General features: G+C 39.9%; 1 protein-coding gene across 1 annotated transcript in view; it reads left to right on the top strand.

Moving 5' to 3' along the window:
- The window catches only part of STMND1 (stathmin domain containing 1), an 86,413-nt gene extending 69,002 nt beyond the window's left edge, over window positions 1-17,411 (top strand). The window contains exons 4-5 of the mRNA XM_007952305.1: window positions 14,673-14,804; window positions 17,130-17,411. Of these exons, the coding sequence (XP_007950496.1) occupies window positions 14,673-14,804; window positions 17,130-17,411 (414 nt within the window). The remainder of the gene's footprint in view (window positions 1-14,672; window positions 14,805-17,129) is intronic.
- The last annotated feature ends 4,589 nt before the right edge of the window (window positions 17,412-22,000 follow it).

The raw sequence follows: 22,000 nt of genomic DNA on the forward strand, positions 1-22,000 counted from the left end.
ATATTGGAAGTTTTTCTCCAGCCTCAAATATTGCTCAATAAATGGAGAATTGGTTACTGCTGGAAGCAGTTGTGTCTCCTGCCACATTCACTGAAGCCTGTGCTTCCCAGTCTGAGCCACATCCCCAAAATGTCTGGTGGTTCTTGTTGCTGTTTCAGACTATGACCCTGCTCTGTTCCACATCCAGAGAAACAGTGGATTGGAAATTTTTTTTTTTTTTTTTGCTTTAGTGTTGTTGGGTCAGGGTGTCCCAACATATACTAGGTATATAACAGGCTGGAGAAGCAACACAGCTCTGCATTTTCTTGCTTAATCCAGTGGTCCTTCACTTGACTGCACATTCGAATCAACTTCAGAAATCCAGGAACTTCAAAAATGCCTGTGCCCAGGCCCCAGCTCGTCCCCATGCCAGAGAATGTTGTTGTTGTTGGTTGCCATCAAGTCAAGCAACCAATGAACCCCTGTTCATAAGAGTTCATAAGGCTGTGACTTTTCAGAAGCAGATTGCCCAGCCTGTCTTCCAGTTGCCTCTGGGTGGGTTCAAACCACCATTCTTTCAGCTAGTAGTAAGCCAGTGCACCTCACTTCACAACCACCACCTGTCTGTCAGTGGAGGCTTGCCTGTTGCTATGATGCTAAACAGGTTTCAGCAGAGCTTCCAGACTAAGACAGACTAGGAAGAAAGGCCTGGCAATCAACTTCTGAAAATCAGCCAATAAGAACCCTATGGATCATAATAGTCTTAGCTGATTTGGTGTCAGCTAAGAACAACCTAATGCCTAGGGGTGGGACCCAGCATTAATGCTTTTGAAAACTCCCACTGGACTACTGAATCACTCCTATGAAGTTTCAACAAGCACGTGCACAAAGCCACCAATTCATTACAAGGCTGGAATAGTTTAAAGCTTTTGAGAATGTAATCCTTCATTCAGTGTGAAAGAGAATTCTAAAATATTCCTGAAAACGTACCACTTCAGAAATAGAGACTATGTATATCTAGTAAGAGCATGTACATGAAGAGAGACATAATTGTTCAGTGATCCAGGTAAAAGCCTCTTTCAATTCTGGGGTAGCTGAGAACATATTTGTGCCTAACACCACATATCCTGGGAAGAGTTATGAGGCCAATTTAAAAAGATGAGAATAAGTACTGAAGTCCTGAGAGAGGCCCACATTAAGAATGGAAATATTATTATACAGCTACTATCTTTAATTAGGAGCTCTGGTGGTGTAGTGCCTACAGCATTTGACTGCTAACCAGAAGGCTGATAGTTCAAACCCATCAGCCACTCCTCAGAAGGAAGACTGGGCAACCTATTCCGTACAGATATTGCCTTGGAAACTCAATAGGGGGTCGCTCTGAGTCAGAACCTACTGGACAACAATGAGTTTGGTTTTTTTTTGGTCTGTCTTTAATTACCACCACTTGTCTGTCAGTTTGTCGTACTATGGTGGCATGTGTGTTGCCGTGAGGCTGGAGGCTATGTCACTGGTATTTCACGTACCAGCAGGGTCACACATGGTGGACAGGTTTCAGCAGAACTTCTGGACTAAGAGACTCAGAAGAAGGGAGGGGCCATTCACTTCTCAGAGAATTGGCCAGTGATAACCTTATGAATAGCAGTGAAACACTGTCTGATATATTATTGGAAAACTTTATGAATAGCCCTGAAACTTCATCTGATAGAATGTGAGAAGATGACCACCTCAGGTTGGAAGACAGTCAAAATACGACTGGGTAAGAGCTGCCTCCTGAAAGTAGAGTCAACCTTAATGATATGGATGGAGTAAAACTTTCAGGATCTCCATTTGCTGATGGGGCATGACTCAAAATGGGAAGAAACAGCTGCAAACATGCATTAATAATTGGAACATAGAATATATGAAGTATGAATCTAGAAAAATTGGAAATTGTCAAAAATGAAATAGAACACATAAAGATCGATATCCTAGGCATTAGTGAGTTGAAAAGGACTGGCTTTGACCATTTGGGATCAGACAATCATATGATCTACTATGCTGGGAATGACAGCTTGAAGAGGAATGGCATTGCATTATTGTCACAAAGAATACTTCAAGATCTATCTTGAAGTACAATGCTATCAGTGATAGGATAATATCCATAAGCCTACAAGGAAGACCAGTGAATATTATTATTATTCAAATTCACACACCAACCACTAAAGCCAAAGGCAAGGACACTGAAGATTTTTACCAAGTTCTGCAGTCTGAAATTGACCAAACATGCAAGCAAGGTATATTGATTATTACTAGAGATTGGAATGCGAAAGTTGGAAACAAAGAAGAATCATCAGTAGTTGGAAAATATGGCCTTGGTAATAGAAATGTTGTCGGAGATCACATGATAGAATTTTGCAAGACCAACAGTCTTTTTGTTGCAAATACACTTTTCTTTTTTGTTTTTTGTGTTGTGCCTATAATAGTGTTTACCTCTGTTGTCTATATCTTTTATGTATGTTTCAGTGTCTTTCCTTTCCCCAATGTCACCAAACTGGTCACAGATTCTTTCCGTACTATTCCTCCCCTCACCCAAATCAACATGTGACCCCCAAATAGTCTGAGTTTTCCCTCTCCTTCCCTCCCATCCCCAGTAACCAACAAAGTGAGTTTCTTTCCCTAAATAAACTTTCCTTGACTTTTTACAATAGTGAGGTCATACAATATTTGTCCTTTTGTGATTGACTTATTTCACTCAGCATAATGTCCTCTAAATTCATCCATGTTGCAAGATGATTCCTGTTTTCTTCATTGTTCTTAAATGTTGCATAGTATTCCATTGTGTGAATGTATCCTAGTTTGATTATTCATACCTCTGTTGATGGGCATTTTGTTTGATTCCATTTTTTTGCTATAGAGAATTGTGCTGCAATGAATATGGGTGTGCCTATGCCTGTTCGTGTTCTGCCTCTCATCTCTTTAGGATATATTCCTAGTAACTGAATTGCTGGATCAAATGGTATTTCTATTTTCAGTTTTTTAAGGAAATGCCATACGATTTTCCACAATGGTTGTAGCATTTTGCAGTCTCATCAGCAGTGTATGAGAGTTCTAAACTCTCTGCAGCCTTGCCAGAATTTGTTATTTTCTGTCTTGTTGAACTTTGCTGTTGTTGCTGGGGTAAGATGGTATCTCGTTGTTGTTTTGAGCTCTGGTAGCATAGTGCCTAAGGCACTTGATTGCTAACCAGAAGGCTGGCGGTTCAAACCCACCAGCCACTCCTCGGAAGGAAGGTTGAGCAATCTGTTTCCATAGTGATACTGCCTCGGAAACCCAAGGAGGGGTCTCTATGAGTTGGGGCCAACTCAACAGCACATAACAACAACAACAACAATGGGTAATGATGGTGAGCATTTCCTCATGTGTTTGTTGGTTACCTGTATATACTCTTTAGTGAAGTGTCCGCTCATTTCCTTTGCCCATTTTTGAATTGTGTTGTTTGTCTTTTTGGTGTTGAGGTGTTGCAGTTTTCAATACATTTTGGAGATGAGTCCCTTGTCAAACATGTCATAGTCAAATACTCTTTCCCAATCTGTAGGTTCTCTTTTTACCTTTTTTGGAGAAGCCTTTAGATGCACATAAGAATTTAACTTTTAAAAGCTCCCAGCCATTCTTTTCTGTGGACTGCACATGTTGGGTTATGCTTGACAGTCTATTTATGACATAAATTAGGGCCCCTAGATTTGCTCCTATCTTATCTTTGATGAGATTTATAGTTTTGGGTTTCATAGTTTAGTCTTTGATCCAACTTGAGTTCGTTTTTGTGTGTGGGGTAAGATATGGATCTTGTTTCATTTTTCTACAAAAGGATATCCATTTTTGCTAGCACCATTTGTTAAAAAAGCTATGTCTCCCCCCATTTAATGGGTTTGGGCCTTTGTCAAAGACCAGCTGTCCATTGATGGATGGGTCTATTTCTGAGTTTTCGATTCTGTTCCATTGGTCTATCTCTCTATCATTATACCAATACCACGCTGTTTTGACTACTGTGGCTGTACAATAGGTTTTGATATCTGGGAGTGGAGGCCTTTATTTTTTTTCTTCAGCAGTGCTTTGCTTATCCAGGGCCTCTTTCCTTTCCATATGAAATTAGTGACTAGTTTTTCCGTGTCCTTAAAAAATGTTGATGGGATCTAGATTGGGATTGCATTGAATGTGTAGATTGCTTTGAGCAGTATTGTCATTTTCACAATATCCTGTCTTCCTATCCATGAACAAGGCATTCTCTTCCATTTATGTAGATCCCTTGTAGTTTCTTGTAGTAGTGTTTGGTAATTTTCTTTCTATAGATTTTTTGTGTCCCTGATAAGATTTATTCCTAAGTATTTTATCTTTTTAGTAGCTATTGTAAGTGGTATTATTTTCCTTATTACCTTTTCAGAGGCCTCTTTGTTGATGTAGAGGAATCCAACTGATTTTTGTATGTTGACGTTGTATCCTGCCACTTGGCTGAAACTTTCTATTAGTTCCAGTAATTTTTTTGCTAAGTTTCTTGGGCTTTTCTATGTATAGCATCATGTCATCTGCAAATAGAGATAGCTTTACTTCGTCTTTGCCACTTTAGATGCCAGATTGGATCCAATACATTTGGATGCCAAGTTGAATGGAAATACATTTCTCAAAAAAAAATTTTATTGTGATTTGTGTGAAAGTTTACAGAGCAAATTCATTCTCCATACAGCAGTTCATACACATTTTGTCTCATGACATTGACTGCAATTTCCCACAATGTAACAGCTCTGTTCTCACTTCCTCCACATAGTTACCTCTTCCCTGTGTCCTTTCCTCCCATGCACTCCTGCCCCCCATCTCCCTGTGCATACACAGAGTATATCTACCTGATGTAAATGTTCAGCCCATATGCCAGTCTTTTATTTGGCTGTAAGCCACAGGAGTGAGTCCAATTCCAGACCTCAAGAGCACCTAAGGGCTATAGTCTCAGGGGTTTCACCAGTCTCTATCAGATGAGCAAACGTGTTTTGTTTTTGTTTTTGTTTTAAATAATTCTGAGTTTTGTTCCAAATTATTCTCCTACTTTATCTAGGATCACCTACACAGATTCCTCACCCCCAAGTGGCTGACAGTGGTAGCTGGGCACCATCTAGTTCTTCTGGTCTCATGGGCATATAGGCTGAGGATTGCATCATCTACCAGTCCCTTGGACTAATTGTTTTCATGCATCTTTGGTTTTCTTCATTCTTCTCTGCTGTGGATGAGGAGAGACACATCATTGCATCTAGATGGCCACTTGTGAGCCTTTAAGATCCTAGTTGCTACTCACAAAAGTAGGTTGTGGAACAAAGTTTTTGTATAGCATGTGATGCCAATTGACCTTGATGTCCCCTGGGACCATTGTCCCGAGCCCACAGATCTAATTACTTGCTGCTTCCAGGTAGCTAGCTGTGGCCAAGAAGTCACTACAACCTTATCCCTTGTCTGCTCTACTATATACCTGGACATTCTTACAGAACATACAAATATGCTTGTAGAAACATCATCTGCCAACCCTATATGTGGTTATGGACCCACTCCCCCCTGCCTAGACATACCTGATGATTCAGCCTTTCCACCCAACTATCCACCTGTAGATCAATGTTGGCCAACATTGACAATGCAGTACTATATGTGCAAGAGAGTTCATCTTTGTTGTCTGTATCTCCAATGTATCTCTCTATGTCTTCCTCCTCTTCAGTGCCACTGTGTTGACCACTCACATTTGGTACATGGCCCTTCCCTTCACCCAAATCCATACTTGTGTCTACCTATCTAGTAATGTTCTCTCCCTCCTCTTGCCTCCCACCCCTGGTAACCAACAAAGAAAGTTTCATTCCATGTGTAAACCTTTCCTTGACTTTTTACAATAATGAACTAATACAGTATTTGTGCTTCTGTGATTGACTTACTTCACTCAGCATAATGTCCTCCATGTTCATCCACATATGCAGTGTTTTGCAAATTTTGTTATTCTTCAGGGTTGTATAGTATTCCATTGTGTGTATGTACCATAGTTTGATTATCCATTCTTTTGTTGATGGGCACCTAGGTTGTTTCCATCTTTTTGCTATTGTGAATAGTGAGTTCTACAATGAACATGAATGTGCATGTATCTGTTCTTATCCTGGCTCTCACTTCTTTAGGATATATACCTAGTAATGGAATGGCTGGGTCAAATAGTATTTCTAATTCCAAGTTTTTAAGGAATCACTATACTGCCTTCCATAGTGATTGTATCATTTTACAGTCCCACCAGCAGTGTATGAAAGTTCTGGATGCAAATACATATATTCAACAACATACATGGCAGCTACACATGTACCTCGCCAGATGCAATACATAGGAATCAGATCGACTATATGTGTGGGAAGAGGTAATGGAGAAGCTCAATATCTTCAGCCAAAACAGGCCAAGGGCTGACTGTCGAACAGACCATCAGTTGCTCCTATGCAAGTTCAAATTGAAGCTGAGGACAATTAAACAAGTCCACAAGAGCTATTATATAGCCTTGATTATATCCCACCTGAATTTAGAGACCATCGGAAGAATAGATTTGATGCATTGAACACCAATTACTGAAAACCAGAGGAATTGTGAGAAGACATCAAGAACATCATACACAAAGAGACTGAAAGGTCATTTAAAAGACAGGAAATGAAGAAAAGACCAAAACGGGTGTCAGAAGAGACTCTGAAGCTTGCCCTTGAATGAAGAGTAGCTAAAGCAAATGGAAGAAATGACAAGATAAAGGAACTGAAAAGATTGCAAAGAGCAGCTTGAGAAGACAAAGTCAATTATTATAATGAAATGTGCAAAGACCTGGAATTAGAAAACCAAAGGGAAGAACATGCTTGGCATTTCTCAAGCTGAAAGAACAGAAGAAAAAAATTCAAGCCTTGAGTTGCAGTATTAAAAGATTCTATGGGCAAAATATTAAATGATGTAGGAAACATCAAAAGAAGATGAAAGGAATACACAGAGTCACTGTACTAAAAAGAATTGGTCAGTGTTCAACTACTTTGGGAGGTAGCATATGATCAAGAACCAATGGTATTGAAGGAAGAAGTTGAAGCTCCACTGAAAGAACTGATGACTAACAAGGCTCCAGGAATTGATGGATACCCATTGATATGTTTCAATAAACAGATGCCACGCTGGAGGTACTTACTCATCTATGCCAAATAATTTGGAAGACAGCCACCTGGTCAACTGACTGGAAGAGATTCATATTTGTACCCATTCCAAAGAAAGGTGATCCCACAAAATGTGGAAATCATCAAAAAAATATATCATTAGTATCACACACAAGTAAAATTTTGCTGAAGATAATTCAAAAACTGTTGCAGCTGTATATAGATAGGGAACTTCCAGAAATGCAAGCTGGATTCAGAAGAGGATATGGAACATGAGATATCATTGCTGATGTCAGATGGATCTTGGCTAAAAGCAAAGATTACCAGAAAGATGTTTACTTGTGTTTTATTGACTATGAAAAAGCATTCAACTGTGTGGGTCATAACAAATTAAGGATAACACTGAGAAGAATGTAAATTCCAGAACACTTAATTGTGCTCATTAGGAACCTACACATAGACCAACAAGCTGTCTGTCATTTGAACAGAACAAGGAGATATTCCATAGTTTAAAATCAGGAAGGGTGTGTGTCAGAGTTGTATCCTTTCATCACACTTATTCAATCTGTATACTGAACAAAATAATCTGAGAAGGTGAACTATATGAAGAATGCAGCATAAAGATTGGTAGGAGACTCATTAACAACCTGAGATGTGCAGACAATACAACCTTGCTTGCTAAAATGAAAAATGACTTGAAGCACTTACTGATGAAGGTTAAAGACTACAGTCTACAGTATGCATTATACCTCAACATAAAGAAAATGAAAATCTTCACAACTGGCCCAATAAGCAGCATCATGATAAATGGAGAAAAGATTGAAATTGTCAAAGATTTCATATTACTTGGATCCGCAATCAACACCAAAGGCAGAAGTAGTCAAGAAATCAGATGTTGTATTGTACTGGGCAAATCTGCTGTAAAAGACCTCTTGAAAGTGCTGAAGAGCAAAGAAGTCTCTTTGCAGACCAATGGTAGGCCTAACCCAAGCCTCATATGCATGTGAAAGCATCACAATGAATAAGGAAGACTGAAGAAGAGTTGATGCTTTTGAGTTGTGGTGTTGGTGAAGAATATTGAAAATACCATGAACTGTCAGAAGAACTAACAAATCTGTCCTGGAAGAAGTGTAGTTGGAATGCTCCTTGGAAGCGAGAATGGTCAGACTTTGTCTCACCTACTTTGGTCATGTTAACAGAAGGGACCATTCCCTGGAGAAGGATATGCTTGGTGAAGTGGAGAGAGTCAGCGACAAAGGGGAAGAACCTCAACAAGATGGATTGACACAGTAGCTGGAACAATAGGCTCGGATACAGCAAAGATTGTGAGGCTGGGACATGATGGGGCAGTGTTTCGTTCTGTTGTGCAAAGGGTCACTATGAGTCGAGCCAAGTTGATGGTACCTAATAACAACATCTTTAATTATCTAATATTTAATATCAATTTAAGAAGAAAAAAGGCAGGATAAAATTAGCTAAGAAAAAACATCCAAGTGTGAAAAGGACATGGAGGTGGTGTCCTCTGACTTCCCCTAGCTTCCCAAGGAGGAAAGAGAAGGATCAATAGCAACAGCCCAAAGCTGATTACTATGAAGAGGATGTCAGACATGCTGCCCCCCTCCAACCTTTTTACCTATTCTGACACCACCCATCCCTTCCACGGCACTCACTACTTCTCTGTTGGGTTTGATAATTCATTGTAATGGCCACACAGAACTCACAGACAATACTCATGATTGTGGTGTTTCTTTGGGAAGTAACAGGTTACGGTTCAGTATCAGAACACTCAGGATAGAATTCTTCAATCAGGACATTCTCCTCTCTGCTGTGCCCTAAGCCACGCCTCTCTTTGGCCCTTGGCCTTCTGCCTGGCCTCTGCCCTGCTTGGGCAAGTGTTACAAAGCTCTTTCAGCTCTGTTAATAGGTGCACCTAGGTGCACCCCACTCCACCAGCAAGCCTCCTGCCCAAGGGCACTCAGCTTTCATGCCCCATGGGTTGGCAAACCCCTTACTCTGTCTCGTGCTGGTCTCTCAGTTCTACCCCTGGTACTGCTGCCATCTCTCTTCACAGGGATCTCTGGTCCAAGGATGCACTCCACTCCTGCCTCTTCTCTGTCTTGTTGGAAATCCCCCTTTCCACCTCTGGGAGGACTCATTTTAAACCTAGCAAGATGGCAGAATTGACCATTCTTCATGTCAGATTTCTATAAACCTTATTTCCATGGTCTCACCCCTATAAGGGTGCCATGCACCTTATTTACATTACTAGCAAGATATCCAATCCTCTTGGTGGGCCATATGCACCTCATATTTACATACTTCCACCGGTAAGCTAGTGGGAGCCTTACCAAGTAGTTCACTGAACCAAACAGAGCATCAAGGGAAACAAAAGAGTGATTGATGGTCAAAAAGGATATTAATTTTAATCATAACTAAATGTGATTAATTCCTTCTGACATGTAAACACTGCCTCTTCATTGCTATAAAAAATTTAACGGTATGGGAACAAATAGAACAATAAATGTGAGAATACTTAAACAAATAATAAGACTTTTTCAAATGGTTTGCTCTCAGCTACTAACTGAAAGATTGGCAGTTTGAGTCCACCTAGCTGCACTGAGATTGATAGACACAGTTGCTGCAACAACCGGCTCAGGTACAGCAAGGATCGTGAGGCTGGCACAAGACTGGGCAGTGTTTCATTCTGCCGTGCATAGGGTTGCTATGAGTTGGAGATGACTCGACGACACTTAAGAACAACAACAACAGCTGCACCATGGAAGAAGGGCCCGGGAAGCTACTTCCAAAAGGTCACAGCCTTGAATACCCTGTTGAGCACAGTTCTACTCTGAAGCACATGTGTTGTTGTTGTTAAGTGCCGTTGAGTCGTTTCCGACTCATAGTGACCCCATGCACAGCAGAACGAAACACTGCCCGATCCCGCGCCAGCCCCACAATCCCTGCTATACTTGAGCCCATCATCGCAGCCACCATGTCAATCCATCTCGTTGAAGGCCTCCCTCTCTTTCGTCGACCCTCCACCCCACCAAGCATGACATCCTTCTCCAGGGAATGGTCCCTTCTGACATGACCAAAATAGGTGAGACGAAGTCTGGCCATTCTTGCTTCCAAGGAGCATTCTGGCTGCACTTCCCCCAGGACAGATCTGTTAGTTCTTTTTGCAGTCCACGGTACTTTCAGCATTCTTCACCAGCACCACAACTCAAAAGCATCAACTCTTCTTTGGTCTTCCTTATTCATTGTCCAGCTCTCACATGCAATCGCCTCATATGCATGTGAGAAGCACATGTAGTCACCATGAATTGGAATCAACTCAATAGCAATGTTTTTTTTTTTTTTTTTTCCCCTGGGTTACGTAGTTGTTGTTGTTGTTGTTGGGTGTCATTGAGTTGATTTTGACTCATAACGACCCCGTATGACAGAGTAGAACTGCCCCATAGGGTTTCCTAGGTTGTAATCTTTGCAGAGGCAGATTGCCAAGTCTTTCTCCTGCTGGACAATGTTTTAGTTAGCAGCCAAGATGTTAACCACTGTACCACCAGGTCTCCTCCTATGTAGGCCTGTAGGATACTTAAATATAAGGGAATTATGGACGTGATCTCTCACCTTCTTAGCCCTATTGTTATCTTTCATTCAAGTTATCACTTAGGGTGACGTGATGATGGATGCTGAAAAGTGAAAGTCCTCCATCCATCCTCTGATTCAGGGGGCTCCCCTCTGCATCCATCTCCAGAGGTCCATAGGAGTATCTGTGTCCACCACAAGGGCCCCACCCCCTTTTGTCTTAACTTTTACTATTTGACGGCTGGCAAGGACTACAGCAATGCCATAGTACCCTTTGGATAGCCAGCTCTCAAGCATATTCATGCTCACTGATTTCATCATACTCAGAAAGTTAAAATGATAGTTTGTTTTTAGTTGCCATCAAATCAATTACAACTTATGGCAACCCCATGTGTGCACACTAGAACTGTACTCTCATAGGGTTTTCAAGCCCATGAGTTTTCAGAAGCAGATAGCCAGGTCTCCCTTCCAAGATGCTTGGGGGTGGGTTCAAACCACCAATCTTTCAGCTACTAGTCAAGTGCTTAACTATTTGTGCCACTCAGGGATATACCAGATTCTTGATTGAATTTTTCAGTATATTTTAAAAAATTCTACTGTGATTTAAATGGCTATGCTATACATGTGTTTTGATTGTACTTATATATGTAAATATGTGTACAGATTGCTGTAGATCTCTGGAGAGATATAATTGATTTTTCTTTATGCACATAGGTATTATTCAGTTTAACCAGTTACCATCAAGTCAATTCTGAATCATGGTAACCCTATGTGTCAGAGTAGAATAGGGTTTTCAGTGGCTGATTGTTCAGAAGTAGATTGCCAGGCCTTTCTTCCAAGGTGCCTCCAAATTGACCCCAAATCAGGGACTCCATTAGCAAGTTTAAACCCACTACCATCAAGTCAATTCCAACTCAATAGCGAGTCTACAGGACAGAGTAGAAGTGCCCCCATAGGGTTTCCAATGCTGTATACCTTGTAGGAAGCAGATTGCTTCATCTTTCTCCCACAGAGTGGCTAGTAGGTTAAACCATGGACCTTTTGGTCAGCAGCCCAAAGCTTTAACCACAGTGCCATCAGAGCTCCTCAAGTTATATGTGTCTTATCCCAAATACCTTTCTCCCAGCCTCTTAGCACTCCCTGGATCTCCTCTCCTCAGGCTCTGTGAAGCCTCTATTGATGCCTCTTGTCTCTGGTCAAAGTTTCCTCCCTGCTCCGTGTGATTTCTGTGCTTAGTAACCTTTACTATAGTTAGGGAGTTTGCTCACCTTGCATCAGAGCCTCCAACATTGTTTATTGAAACTCATGGGATGTTTTTTAAGGAGGAGGGAGTCAAATGGGTTAAGACTGAATAATGCCAGTTAATGCTCAAAGTGACCTTCCCCAGGAGGTCTAAAAATGACAGGACAGGACTAAACAAATCTCTTGTGGAACGCTTTGGCCTGTGGCCATTGTACACACAATACTCCAGTCAGGGAACTTAACCAAGGTAGGTTCAGCTGTAGGTCAAGCATTAATTAGGAAAGCTTGGAGGACTGCACAAAGTTAGGTTGGCTAGGAACAAGACCTACATCTTATCTCAGTATCTTTGGGCTTGGCAGTCCCCTGATAGTATTCTTAAAAAAGTTGAATTGGCAATTTCTATAGATTTTAAGGGAGCTCTGGTAGTAGTGCCTAAGGCATGTGACTGCTAACCAGAAGGCTGGTGGTTCAAACCCACTAGCCACTCCTCAGAAGGAAGGTTGGGCAATCTATTTCTGTAGTGATACCACCTCAGAAACCCAAGGAGGGGTTGCCATGAGTCAGATCTGACTCCACAGCAATGGGTTTGGTTTTGGTTTGGTATAGATTTTTAAGTTTTTTTTTTTTTTAATTAGAAGCTAAATAGATATTTAAGTGAAGTTTTTTCACTATATTTGAAAATGTTCTACTGAGATTTAAATGGCCATGCAACAGTTCTACTCTGACAGATAGGGAGTCACCATGAGTCAGAAATGACTATAACTGTTTTTTATTTTGGGATTTTGATTAACTGAAAAGTAGGTACCATTTATTGAGTGGCTACTATATACCTCTCTGTGCATCTCTATCTTTTTTTTTAGGAATCCTATGAAGTAAGTATTATTAAACCTGTGCTACAAATGAGAAAACTAGCGCCAACAGAGTTTAAGGACTCATGCAAAGTCACACCATGGCTAAGCCAGAATCCAAACCAGGTCTATCTTAAATCCAAACCTGGTGCCTATTTCTACTATGCTTCACTGCCTGCCTTTGTCTCTTTGGTTTGTTTTCTCAGTACTTACAGCATTATCATCTGAACAGACAGTTTTTTTAAAAAAAAATTAGAATGAATAGCAATAATTCCTTTGTCTGGAAAAAAAAAATCTTTCGAAAAATTATCTGGAATAATATTCCATTTGTCTAGTAGTCAAACTTTGAAGCTCATTAAATTTTTCCCCCAGTTGTAATAAATCTATACATCCTGACCTAGAAAGATGTCCATATTAAATTAAATTAAAAAAGCAAATAGCAGAGCAGTGTATATGGTATAAGCCCATTTATGTTTTGTTTAACAATACAGATGTATTTGTACATCTGTTACATGTATATATATAGAGAGAGATGTCTAGAAAAACACCAAACTCTTAATAAACATTCATGGTGAGGAGTGAGGTTGGAGGTCAGGTGATTAAACAGAATATTCCACTACCCCACTGCCATCGAGTCAATCTCCACTCATAGCGACCCTATAGGAAAGAGTAGAACTGCCCCATAGGGTTTCCAAGGCTGTGATATTTGCAGAAGTAAACTGCTTTATCTTTCTCCCACAGAGCAGCTGTTGGGTTTGAACTGCCCACCCTTTGGCTAGCAGCCCAATGCTTTAACCACTGCACTACCAGAGCTTATTAGAAGATTAAGAGAGATTGTTTATCACTTTAATTTTTCACAACAAATGTATATTATGAAACAATTTTTAAAGAAAAACATATAAATTAAAAATTTCTTCATATATGCTTTACAACAATTTTACTTTTTTTGTAATTTGAAATTTTAACCATAAAGTCACTATTACTACTTTGGGCTATTTAAAAGGCAGACAATCATATGACAAGGGAATTTTTTTTTTTTTTTGGTCATGAAAAATTTGTAATGTATCAACAGTACTGCCAGCAGAGTTGCTGCTCAGTAATCATTAATTCTCTCTCCCCTCTGTGAGACCAAATGTTGTAAAATCTCAACTTGATCCTAAATGAAAGTAATTTGTAGTTTATGGAATATTATCTCTCTATATACAAATCTATACAAATATCTATATATGGAAGAAATAACTATATAGAAATATCTATATAGTTTATGGAGTATATTACTGAGCAGCAACTCTGCTGATGGCGTAGTGCCTAACGCATTTGACTGCTCACCAGAACTGGCGGTTCAAACCCACCAGCCACTCCTCAGAAGGAAGATTGAGCAATCTACTTCTGCAGAGAAACTGCCTCAGAAACCCAAGGTGGGGTCACTGTGAGTCAAGTTGACTCCGCGGCAGTGAGTTTGGCTTTTCGTTTGGGATAGTCAGTCATCCAATTAAGTTATGGCCTTGAACTACAAATCCAGTGCTCATTCATGACCTTTTTCCATCTTATGCTCATCCTCAAAATTATCTTCTTCTTATGAGTCCTCTTCAGGCAGTTCCAGAACAATTTTGCATTATTGACACCTTTTCTGTTATAGCCTGTTTGTTTCTACGCATTGAATAGATTTTATCTCTAGGCATTAATTCTGTCATTTCCAGCTTTCATATTGTGATATATATTTTTTTAATCTGCCATCCGAAGCTTAGATGTTGAAGATTTACATTTTAAGCTGTGTTTATTCTATCCTTTCTCTCTTTCTCCTCTGCTAATGAATGTTTGTTTCTTCATGTTAATAAGTGTTTTCCTCCAGGTGAACACCACTGAGATGCCACTGAGAAAGCCACCAGCCAGACTGAAAAAACTTAAGATCAAAAGGGAAATGAAAGACTTCTCCATGAAGGACATAGATGAGAAGATGCAGGCAGTGGAGGAGCGCGGGAAGGTACTCAAGCTCTTCCTCATACCACAGCTGGCGAGTACTTGTTGCTTCCTAAGATGAGTCACATCATCAGATTCAGGACAAATTGCATAGATTTGTATGAAGTGTTTTAATGATCTGTATGCCTTCTATCATGAGGCATTGACAGTCTGGTGGTAGAACTCTCGCCTTTCATGCAGGAGGTCTAGTTCTGACTTCTAGCCAGTGCACCTTATGCACAGCCCCCACTCATCTGACAGTGGAGTCTTGTGTGTTGTAATGATGATAAACAGGTTTCAGCAGAGCTTCCGGACTAAGACAGAATAGGAAGAAAGGCCTGGTAATTTGCAGTGAAAACATTATAGCTCACAATGGATGGTCCAATCCACAACCCATCATGGGGTTGGTGCAAGACCTGGTAGTATTTTGCTTCATTGTGCAGGGGGTTGCCATGAGTCTGGGCTGCCTCAAGGGCAGCTAACAACAGCAGCAGACTTGTTATGCAGTATGCTTAGATGTTCATTTATTTATTTTTTTAACTCTCTTTGTGTTGCATAGAGGAGCTCTGGTTGGGTAGTGGTTAAGGCATTTGGCTGCTAACCAAAAAGTCAGTAGTTCAAATTCACCAGCTGCTCTGTGAAAGAAAGATGAGGCAGTCTGCTTCTGTAAAGATTTACAGTCTTAGAAACCCAGTGGGGGGTCACTATGAGTTGGAATTGACTCAATGGCAGTGAGTTTGTTTTTTTTGTTGCATAAACAATATTTGGAGGGTGGTTGAATTAATATTTCATCCATATAGCTTAAATGACTGCTAAGAAACTCATAGGATGGTAAGTCAGTGTGACATGGGACATAGAAGTCAAGAAGGCCATGAAAAGTAACCAGGTTTATTACTCATAGGTTCTAGAGAATGGAAGCATAGCATGTCATGACACAGGGCCACACAGGGGGTTGCACCCGGGGACAAGGCAAAAACAAGCAGGAATTGTAGGTGAGGGCTTAAAAATAGCAAGCAAGGTGGAGTTAGCTGGGTTCCATGGGCTTCCTAGGGGTTGGGCATTTTAAATAATTCTGCAGCTCAGAGGGCACAAGGGCTGTCTTAGTTGTCTAGGGCTGCTATAACAAATACCGTAAGTGGATGGCTTTAACAAATAGAAATTTATTTTCTCAGAGTTTAAGAAGCTTGAAGCCCAAATTCACTGTGTCATCTCTAGGGGATGGTTCTCTCTGTCTACTCTGGAAGAAGGTCCTTGTTTCTTTTCAGCTTTTGTTTCTTGGCACCTTGGTGATCTTCATGTGGCCTGGCATGGATCTTCCCCCTTCTCTGCTTGCTTGATTGCTTGTTCAATCTGCTCTTTGCATATCTCAAAAGACATTGATTTAAGACATACCCTACACAAATCCTGCCTCATTAGCATGAAAAAGAAATCACATTCCTACATGGGATTATAACCACAGGCTTAGAGGTTAGGATTTACCACACACATTTTTAGGGTACACAATGCAGTCTACCACAGGGGTTGTCCTTAGTTGTTGCGTACCTGGCCCAGAGCAATTAACCAAAACCCACTGCTGTAGATTCCAACTCATAGTGATCCCCCCATCAGGATTCCAAGGCTGTAAATCTTTGTGGACATAGATTGCCTCCTGTCATCCCTCCCTGCCCCCCATGGAGCAGCTGGTGGGTTGGAACCTCCTCCCTTCTGGTTAGCAGCCCAATGCCTTAACCACAGTGCCACCAGAGCTCCTTCCAGGGAAATTAGGATGGGTGCATATTAGCCCAGGATGTGAGAACCTGGTAAGAGGAGTGGCTGGAGAATAATCAGGTGCTCAAGAAGGGGAATGGACCAGCTTCCACACAGGGCCTCAAAACTACGCCAAGACAGCATTGAAATAAAATCCGATTGCAGTAGGCAAGACATAATTCATTCTCAGAATTAAGTGAGGTATGGAGTTTTCTTCATATTAAAAAAGGGAAACTTCAGTTGTCAGTAGAGGAGGGGGTGGTGGGTTAAGAAGAGGCACTGACGACCCCCAAATAACTCCTGCAGCCTGTGTGTACACAGGATCTCTCCGTCAGGCATTCTGCCAGAACTCAGCCTTCATAGCTTTGGGCTGAGAGCCTCCATATCCTGTCTGTCTTCTGGGTCTCTCAGGAAGGATTAAACTGCAAGCACCATGAGGTACAGACCATATCTGTCTTCTTCAACAGTTAATTACTCAACACATGTTTGTTAAATGACTGAATAATAAAAGAGAGAACCTATAAATGGTAATGACCAGGAATAGTAATGAGAATTTGTGTGAAGTTCTTCAGGCTGTCTTTCATTCTTTTATATTGCTTTTTAGACTAAAGAAGAAGAAATAAGAAAAAGACTACTAAGTGACCGACTCTTGCCCCCAGGTCATCGGTCAGATTTAGTGGAACTGGGTGGGGCTGACTTTCCATTTGCCAAAGGACTTAAATCTGTGAGCTCTGCTGTACTTGAACCGTCTGACCTGCAAGGAGAGCAGCTGAAAAGGAAGAAGAGCAAAAGTGAGGCAACCTCAAGTCACTTAAGCTACAGTTACGAAAGTATTGGGGTCTTGGAGTCAGACATGTCCTACAACCAAGCAAATGACATATTCTAATAAGCCATTTTATGTGAATTCAGTAAAAAAAAAAAATACATCTCCTTTCTCTAGTTGTGACTTTCTTAATAGGCCTCATGTTTCCCTTGACTGTCTGGCATCTCCTTATTGGGAGATCTGCCTTGGGCTTAGGAATGAGTTAGTGAGTAGTGAGTGTGGGCTAGGGGTTAACTGCCTAAATGAAATGTAGTCTAAAAAAGTGAATATTTGACCAGCTTAGATGTTGTGAGATTGGCATTGTCTTTCAATGTGGCTTCAAATATTGTGAAAATGTCTTTAATTTTTTGAGTTCTTTCTTATTTACCTTAAGAGCTCTGGTGGCAGAGTGCCTAAGGCATTTGACTGCTAACCAGAAGGCTGGTGGTTCAAAGCCACTGACTACTCTTTGGAAGGAAGATTGGACAATCTACTTTCATAGAGATACCACCTTGGAAACCCAAGGAGGGGTCACTATGAGTCATATCTCAATTTGGACACCACCTCCTCTGAGAAGCCTTCCCTGAGGCCCCTGATCTGGGTCCAAGACCACTCTCATTTTTACTCTTTTGGCACCCTAGGCTGCTCATCTTAGCACTTATCACCCTGCCTAATTGCCTGATACATTTCCATCTTTACCACTGGATATTTTCAGTTCTAGCCTGGCAAAGGAGTGGTTGCATCTTGATCATGGTGGCATTTTTTTCCTTGGACAGTCAATGGCACATTCTAAGTATTGTGTAAATATGTTTTGTTGGTAAATTGATACACCTTTATATCCTCCGGGAGTAGGAGGAAAGCCCCAGGAGATGGCTTGTTTTTCTGGAAGGTAGTAGCTGGGGGCCTTGCAGGCTGAACTTTAGGATTGCACAAGGATGCTTATAAAAATAATTGTGTATCACTCAGATCTCTGAAAATAATAAAATCTGAATGACCAAATAAATACACTCAATGCAGATGTATACTAATTGCTACAGATTAAATTCCTAAGTTTGATAATAACAGAAATAATAATTTCTCTTGAAATCTTATGCTATTGCCTGTTATTTATAGTTACTTGGATGGTATGTTCATTGAGTTGAAATATATACGGTGTAAACCAAAAGCCAACCCATTGTTGTCAAGTCAATTCCGACTCATAGTGACCCTGTAGGACAGAGTAGAGCTACCCCGCAGGGTTTCCTAAGCTGTAAATCTTTATGGAAGCAGACTACCTCACCTTTTTCCCACTGAGCAACTGGTGAGTTTGAACCACTGACTTTTGGTTAGCAGCCGAACACTTGAACCACTGTGCCAGCAGAGCTCATTATGTACAGTTTAGATGTGACCATTATCATTGACACCTGTCTTGGAAACCTTTGTACCTGTATAGAGTTAAATACACAAAAGAGTAACAGGTCCTAAATTGATGATTTGGGTATATTCTTAATGATCCCATCCATTCTAACAGGGTGGGAAGAAAGATGATTAAAATTCCAAGCATACAGATACCAGGAACTGTGCTAAAGCTCTAAGTATGTTACAAACCAGTTGCTGTAGAGTTGATTTTGACTAATGGCAATCTCATGTCTGTCAGAATAGAACTGTGCTCCATAATATTTTCAATGGCTAATTTTTTTAAGAAGTAAATCACCAGATCTTTCTTCCAGGACACCTCTGGATGGACTCAAACCTCCAACTTTTTGATTAGTAGCAGGCACGTTAACTGTTTGCACCACTCACGGGCTCCCTGTGTTTATTCCTATTCGCAAAAACCATCGGAGTGTTTAGGGGTGAGGAACCGGAGGCTCAGTAACTTCTTAAGATCCCAGAGATACTAGAGTCATCTGAGAAGAATGCTTGTATTTAAATCCTGCTCTGCCTCCAAAGCTCCAAAGTGCTTTCTATCCCATCTTGCAACATCTTTTTTTTGTGTGTGGAAACTTTAAATGTAATGTGGCATTCTTCCATCATTATCTGCAACTTTTTTTGCCTCCCTCCCTCCCTTCTTTCCTTCCTTCTTCTTTGTTTTCCCTTTCACTAAAGATTATTTATTTGTGCTGAAGGATAATTTAAAAAGAAAGATTGAGATGTCTAAAATATAGCCTCTGGGCTATATTATTTAAATATTATTATTTAATAATATTAAATGTTAATATTTAAATATTTTAAAATATTTTATATTTAAAATGTTAATTTTATGTGTTGAAATAGCATAATGGATTTTCTCATTCTTAAAACATAAAATTTTGAAAAAAACACCATGGCATTATCAGTAAAATCAAAGAGCAACCTTCAGAAAGTTATGAATCGGGGAAAACAAGATTCAGTAAACATCTCTAAAATTATCTTAATTGACAGTAATTTAAAAATGCCTGTATTTTTTTTCCTTGTGAAAGATGACCTTGCTATATTTAATAGAAGATAGTAATCCTTTAGTGTTGGGGGAAAATGTATAGATCTTTCTTTCACTATTACATATATACATATGTGTGTGTGTAGGTATGTATGTATATAAATAGGAGCCCTGGTGGCACAATGGTTAAGCACTTGGCTGTTAAGCACAAAGTTGGAGGTTCGAACCCACCTAGAAGCTCCTTGGGGGAAAGACCTGGCAATCTGCTCCTATGAAGATTACAGCTTAGAAAATCCTTCCAGGTAGTTCTGCTCTCTCACATGGGGTCACTCCGAGTTGAAATCCACTTGATGGCACCTAACAACAACATAACAGCAATATGTCTGTATGTATTTTTAAATGTTGCACATATATTTTAAATAATACACATTTTGAGATTTTTATGTTAGTGAAAGTAATTTGTAATCACAAAGACAAAAATAGGATTTATCATAGGGTGTTGCTATAGTGACAACCAGAAATTTATGACTGTGCCTATTTCCATGTTGGTTATTCCATTATTTGTAAATATCCAGCATTTGAAGGCATAATTACACGTACACTAAATACAGCCTTCTAAAGATGAGAGTGCTAAGTAGCGTTAGGATATAGATTTCATTTGTATTTGCATAACCCATATATGCAAGGTCTTTGTGTACACCAGAAGGAAACTTACCTTTCAAGCAAGTCAGTGAATAAACTAGAAGAGATGATAATTATGCTTTATATGTGCTTGTATTTACTTTTTAAAAATAGCTGTCTTTTAATAAAAAATAATAATAAAATAATTATCTCTTTAATTCCGTAAGTAACTTGTGATAGGAAAGACCAACACACAAATGGAGGAAAAAAGTACCAAGATTCCAACCCTTCCCCTCCTCCCAAGGTAACTGCCATTCACGTTTTGCTGCAATGTAACTCAGCACTTCTTCCTTACACAAATGGACTCATACTTCATAAGCTATTTTGTAACTTGCTTTTTTTCATGCAATAATACAGCATCTTTCCATTTTTTTTTTTTTTTTTTTAATACACATCCATGATATCATTCTTAATGATGTAACATTTGGTAGTGTTAGTTTGAGTTGGCTCCTCCCCTAGTTCACAGCAGCTCCTTGTGTTACAGAGCAAAACTGCTCATAAAGTCTTCTTGGCTGTAATCTTTACAGAAGCAGATTGCCTGGCCTTTTCTTCTGCAGAGCTGCCTAGTTTGAACTGCCAACCTCTTGGTTAGCAACCAATTACAAACCACTTGTGCCACCCAAGCACCTTGGAACATTTAGTTTTCTTATTATGTTTCAAGGAATTTCCATCGTTAAAGGCAGTGAGAGCCTATGTTTTCATTTCTGTTTTTAAAATGTTGATTAAAAAAAAAAAAAAGAACATTTTCCTCTGTAAACAGACTGAGGAGCAGCTCTTTTGTCCTTGCTTTGTCCAGCATTCAGCTTTACCTTATTTTTATCCCTGGGCTCTTCCCTTTAGTGAAAGACTATGAGTGCAAATGAACACTGAAGGTCAGATGCAGCCAGTTTTGCAAATCTACCTCCAGATTCCTCGTTAGTCCAGGAAGATGCATTCATTTCTTCACAATTCTTGTTCAGATATTGGGGGCTCAAATATTCTTCAAAAGCCCATGTGGGGGGAAAAAAAAGTGACAGTGCTATTCCAGTTGGCCTTTCCTTTACAAGGAATAAAGCTAGCCACATGTGCAAAATATTAATGGCAAAGATGTGTTTGCAGTTGAGTCTGAAACCATCTCTCTTGTCATTTAGAAATAAGGAATTACAGTTATAAAAATAAAGTGATTGATTATGCACAAAATGCAGTCATTCTAAACATCAGGGTCATAATGATAGGGTTTCCTATGTTAATTTATAGTAATTAATACATAAATTTCCTCTCAATTTTAATACAATTCAATCCCTAAGCCAAACACAATAAATCATTTAAAAATGGATATGACAACAATCCATTACTTCTGGCTTAATTTAAAATGAACAGCAGACAACTGTTGGTTCACTTTACCAACTTCCATATAGGAGTCGTGGTGGAGTGGTGGTTAAGCACTTGGCTACTAACTGAAAGGTGTGTGTTTCAAATCCACCAGCTTCTCTTAGAGAAGAAAAAATATGGCAGTCTGCTTCTGTAAAGATTTATGGACTTGGAAACCCTATGGATAGTTTTACTCTGTCCTATGTTGTTGTTGTTATGTGCCATCAAGTCGGACCTGACCCATAGC

Source organism: Orycteropus afer, unplaced genomic scaffold, assembly GCF_000298275.1.
Source record: "Orycteropus afer afer isolate SDZICR_OR568_19922 unplaced genomic scaffold, OryAfe1.0 scaffold00012, whole genome shotgun sequence".
Classification (NCBI taxonomy): domain Eukaryota; kingdom Metazoa; phylum Chordata; class Mammalia; order Tubulidentata; family Orycteropodidae; genus Orycteropus; species Orycteropus afer.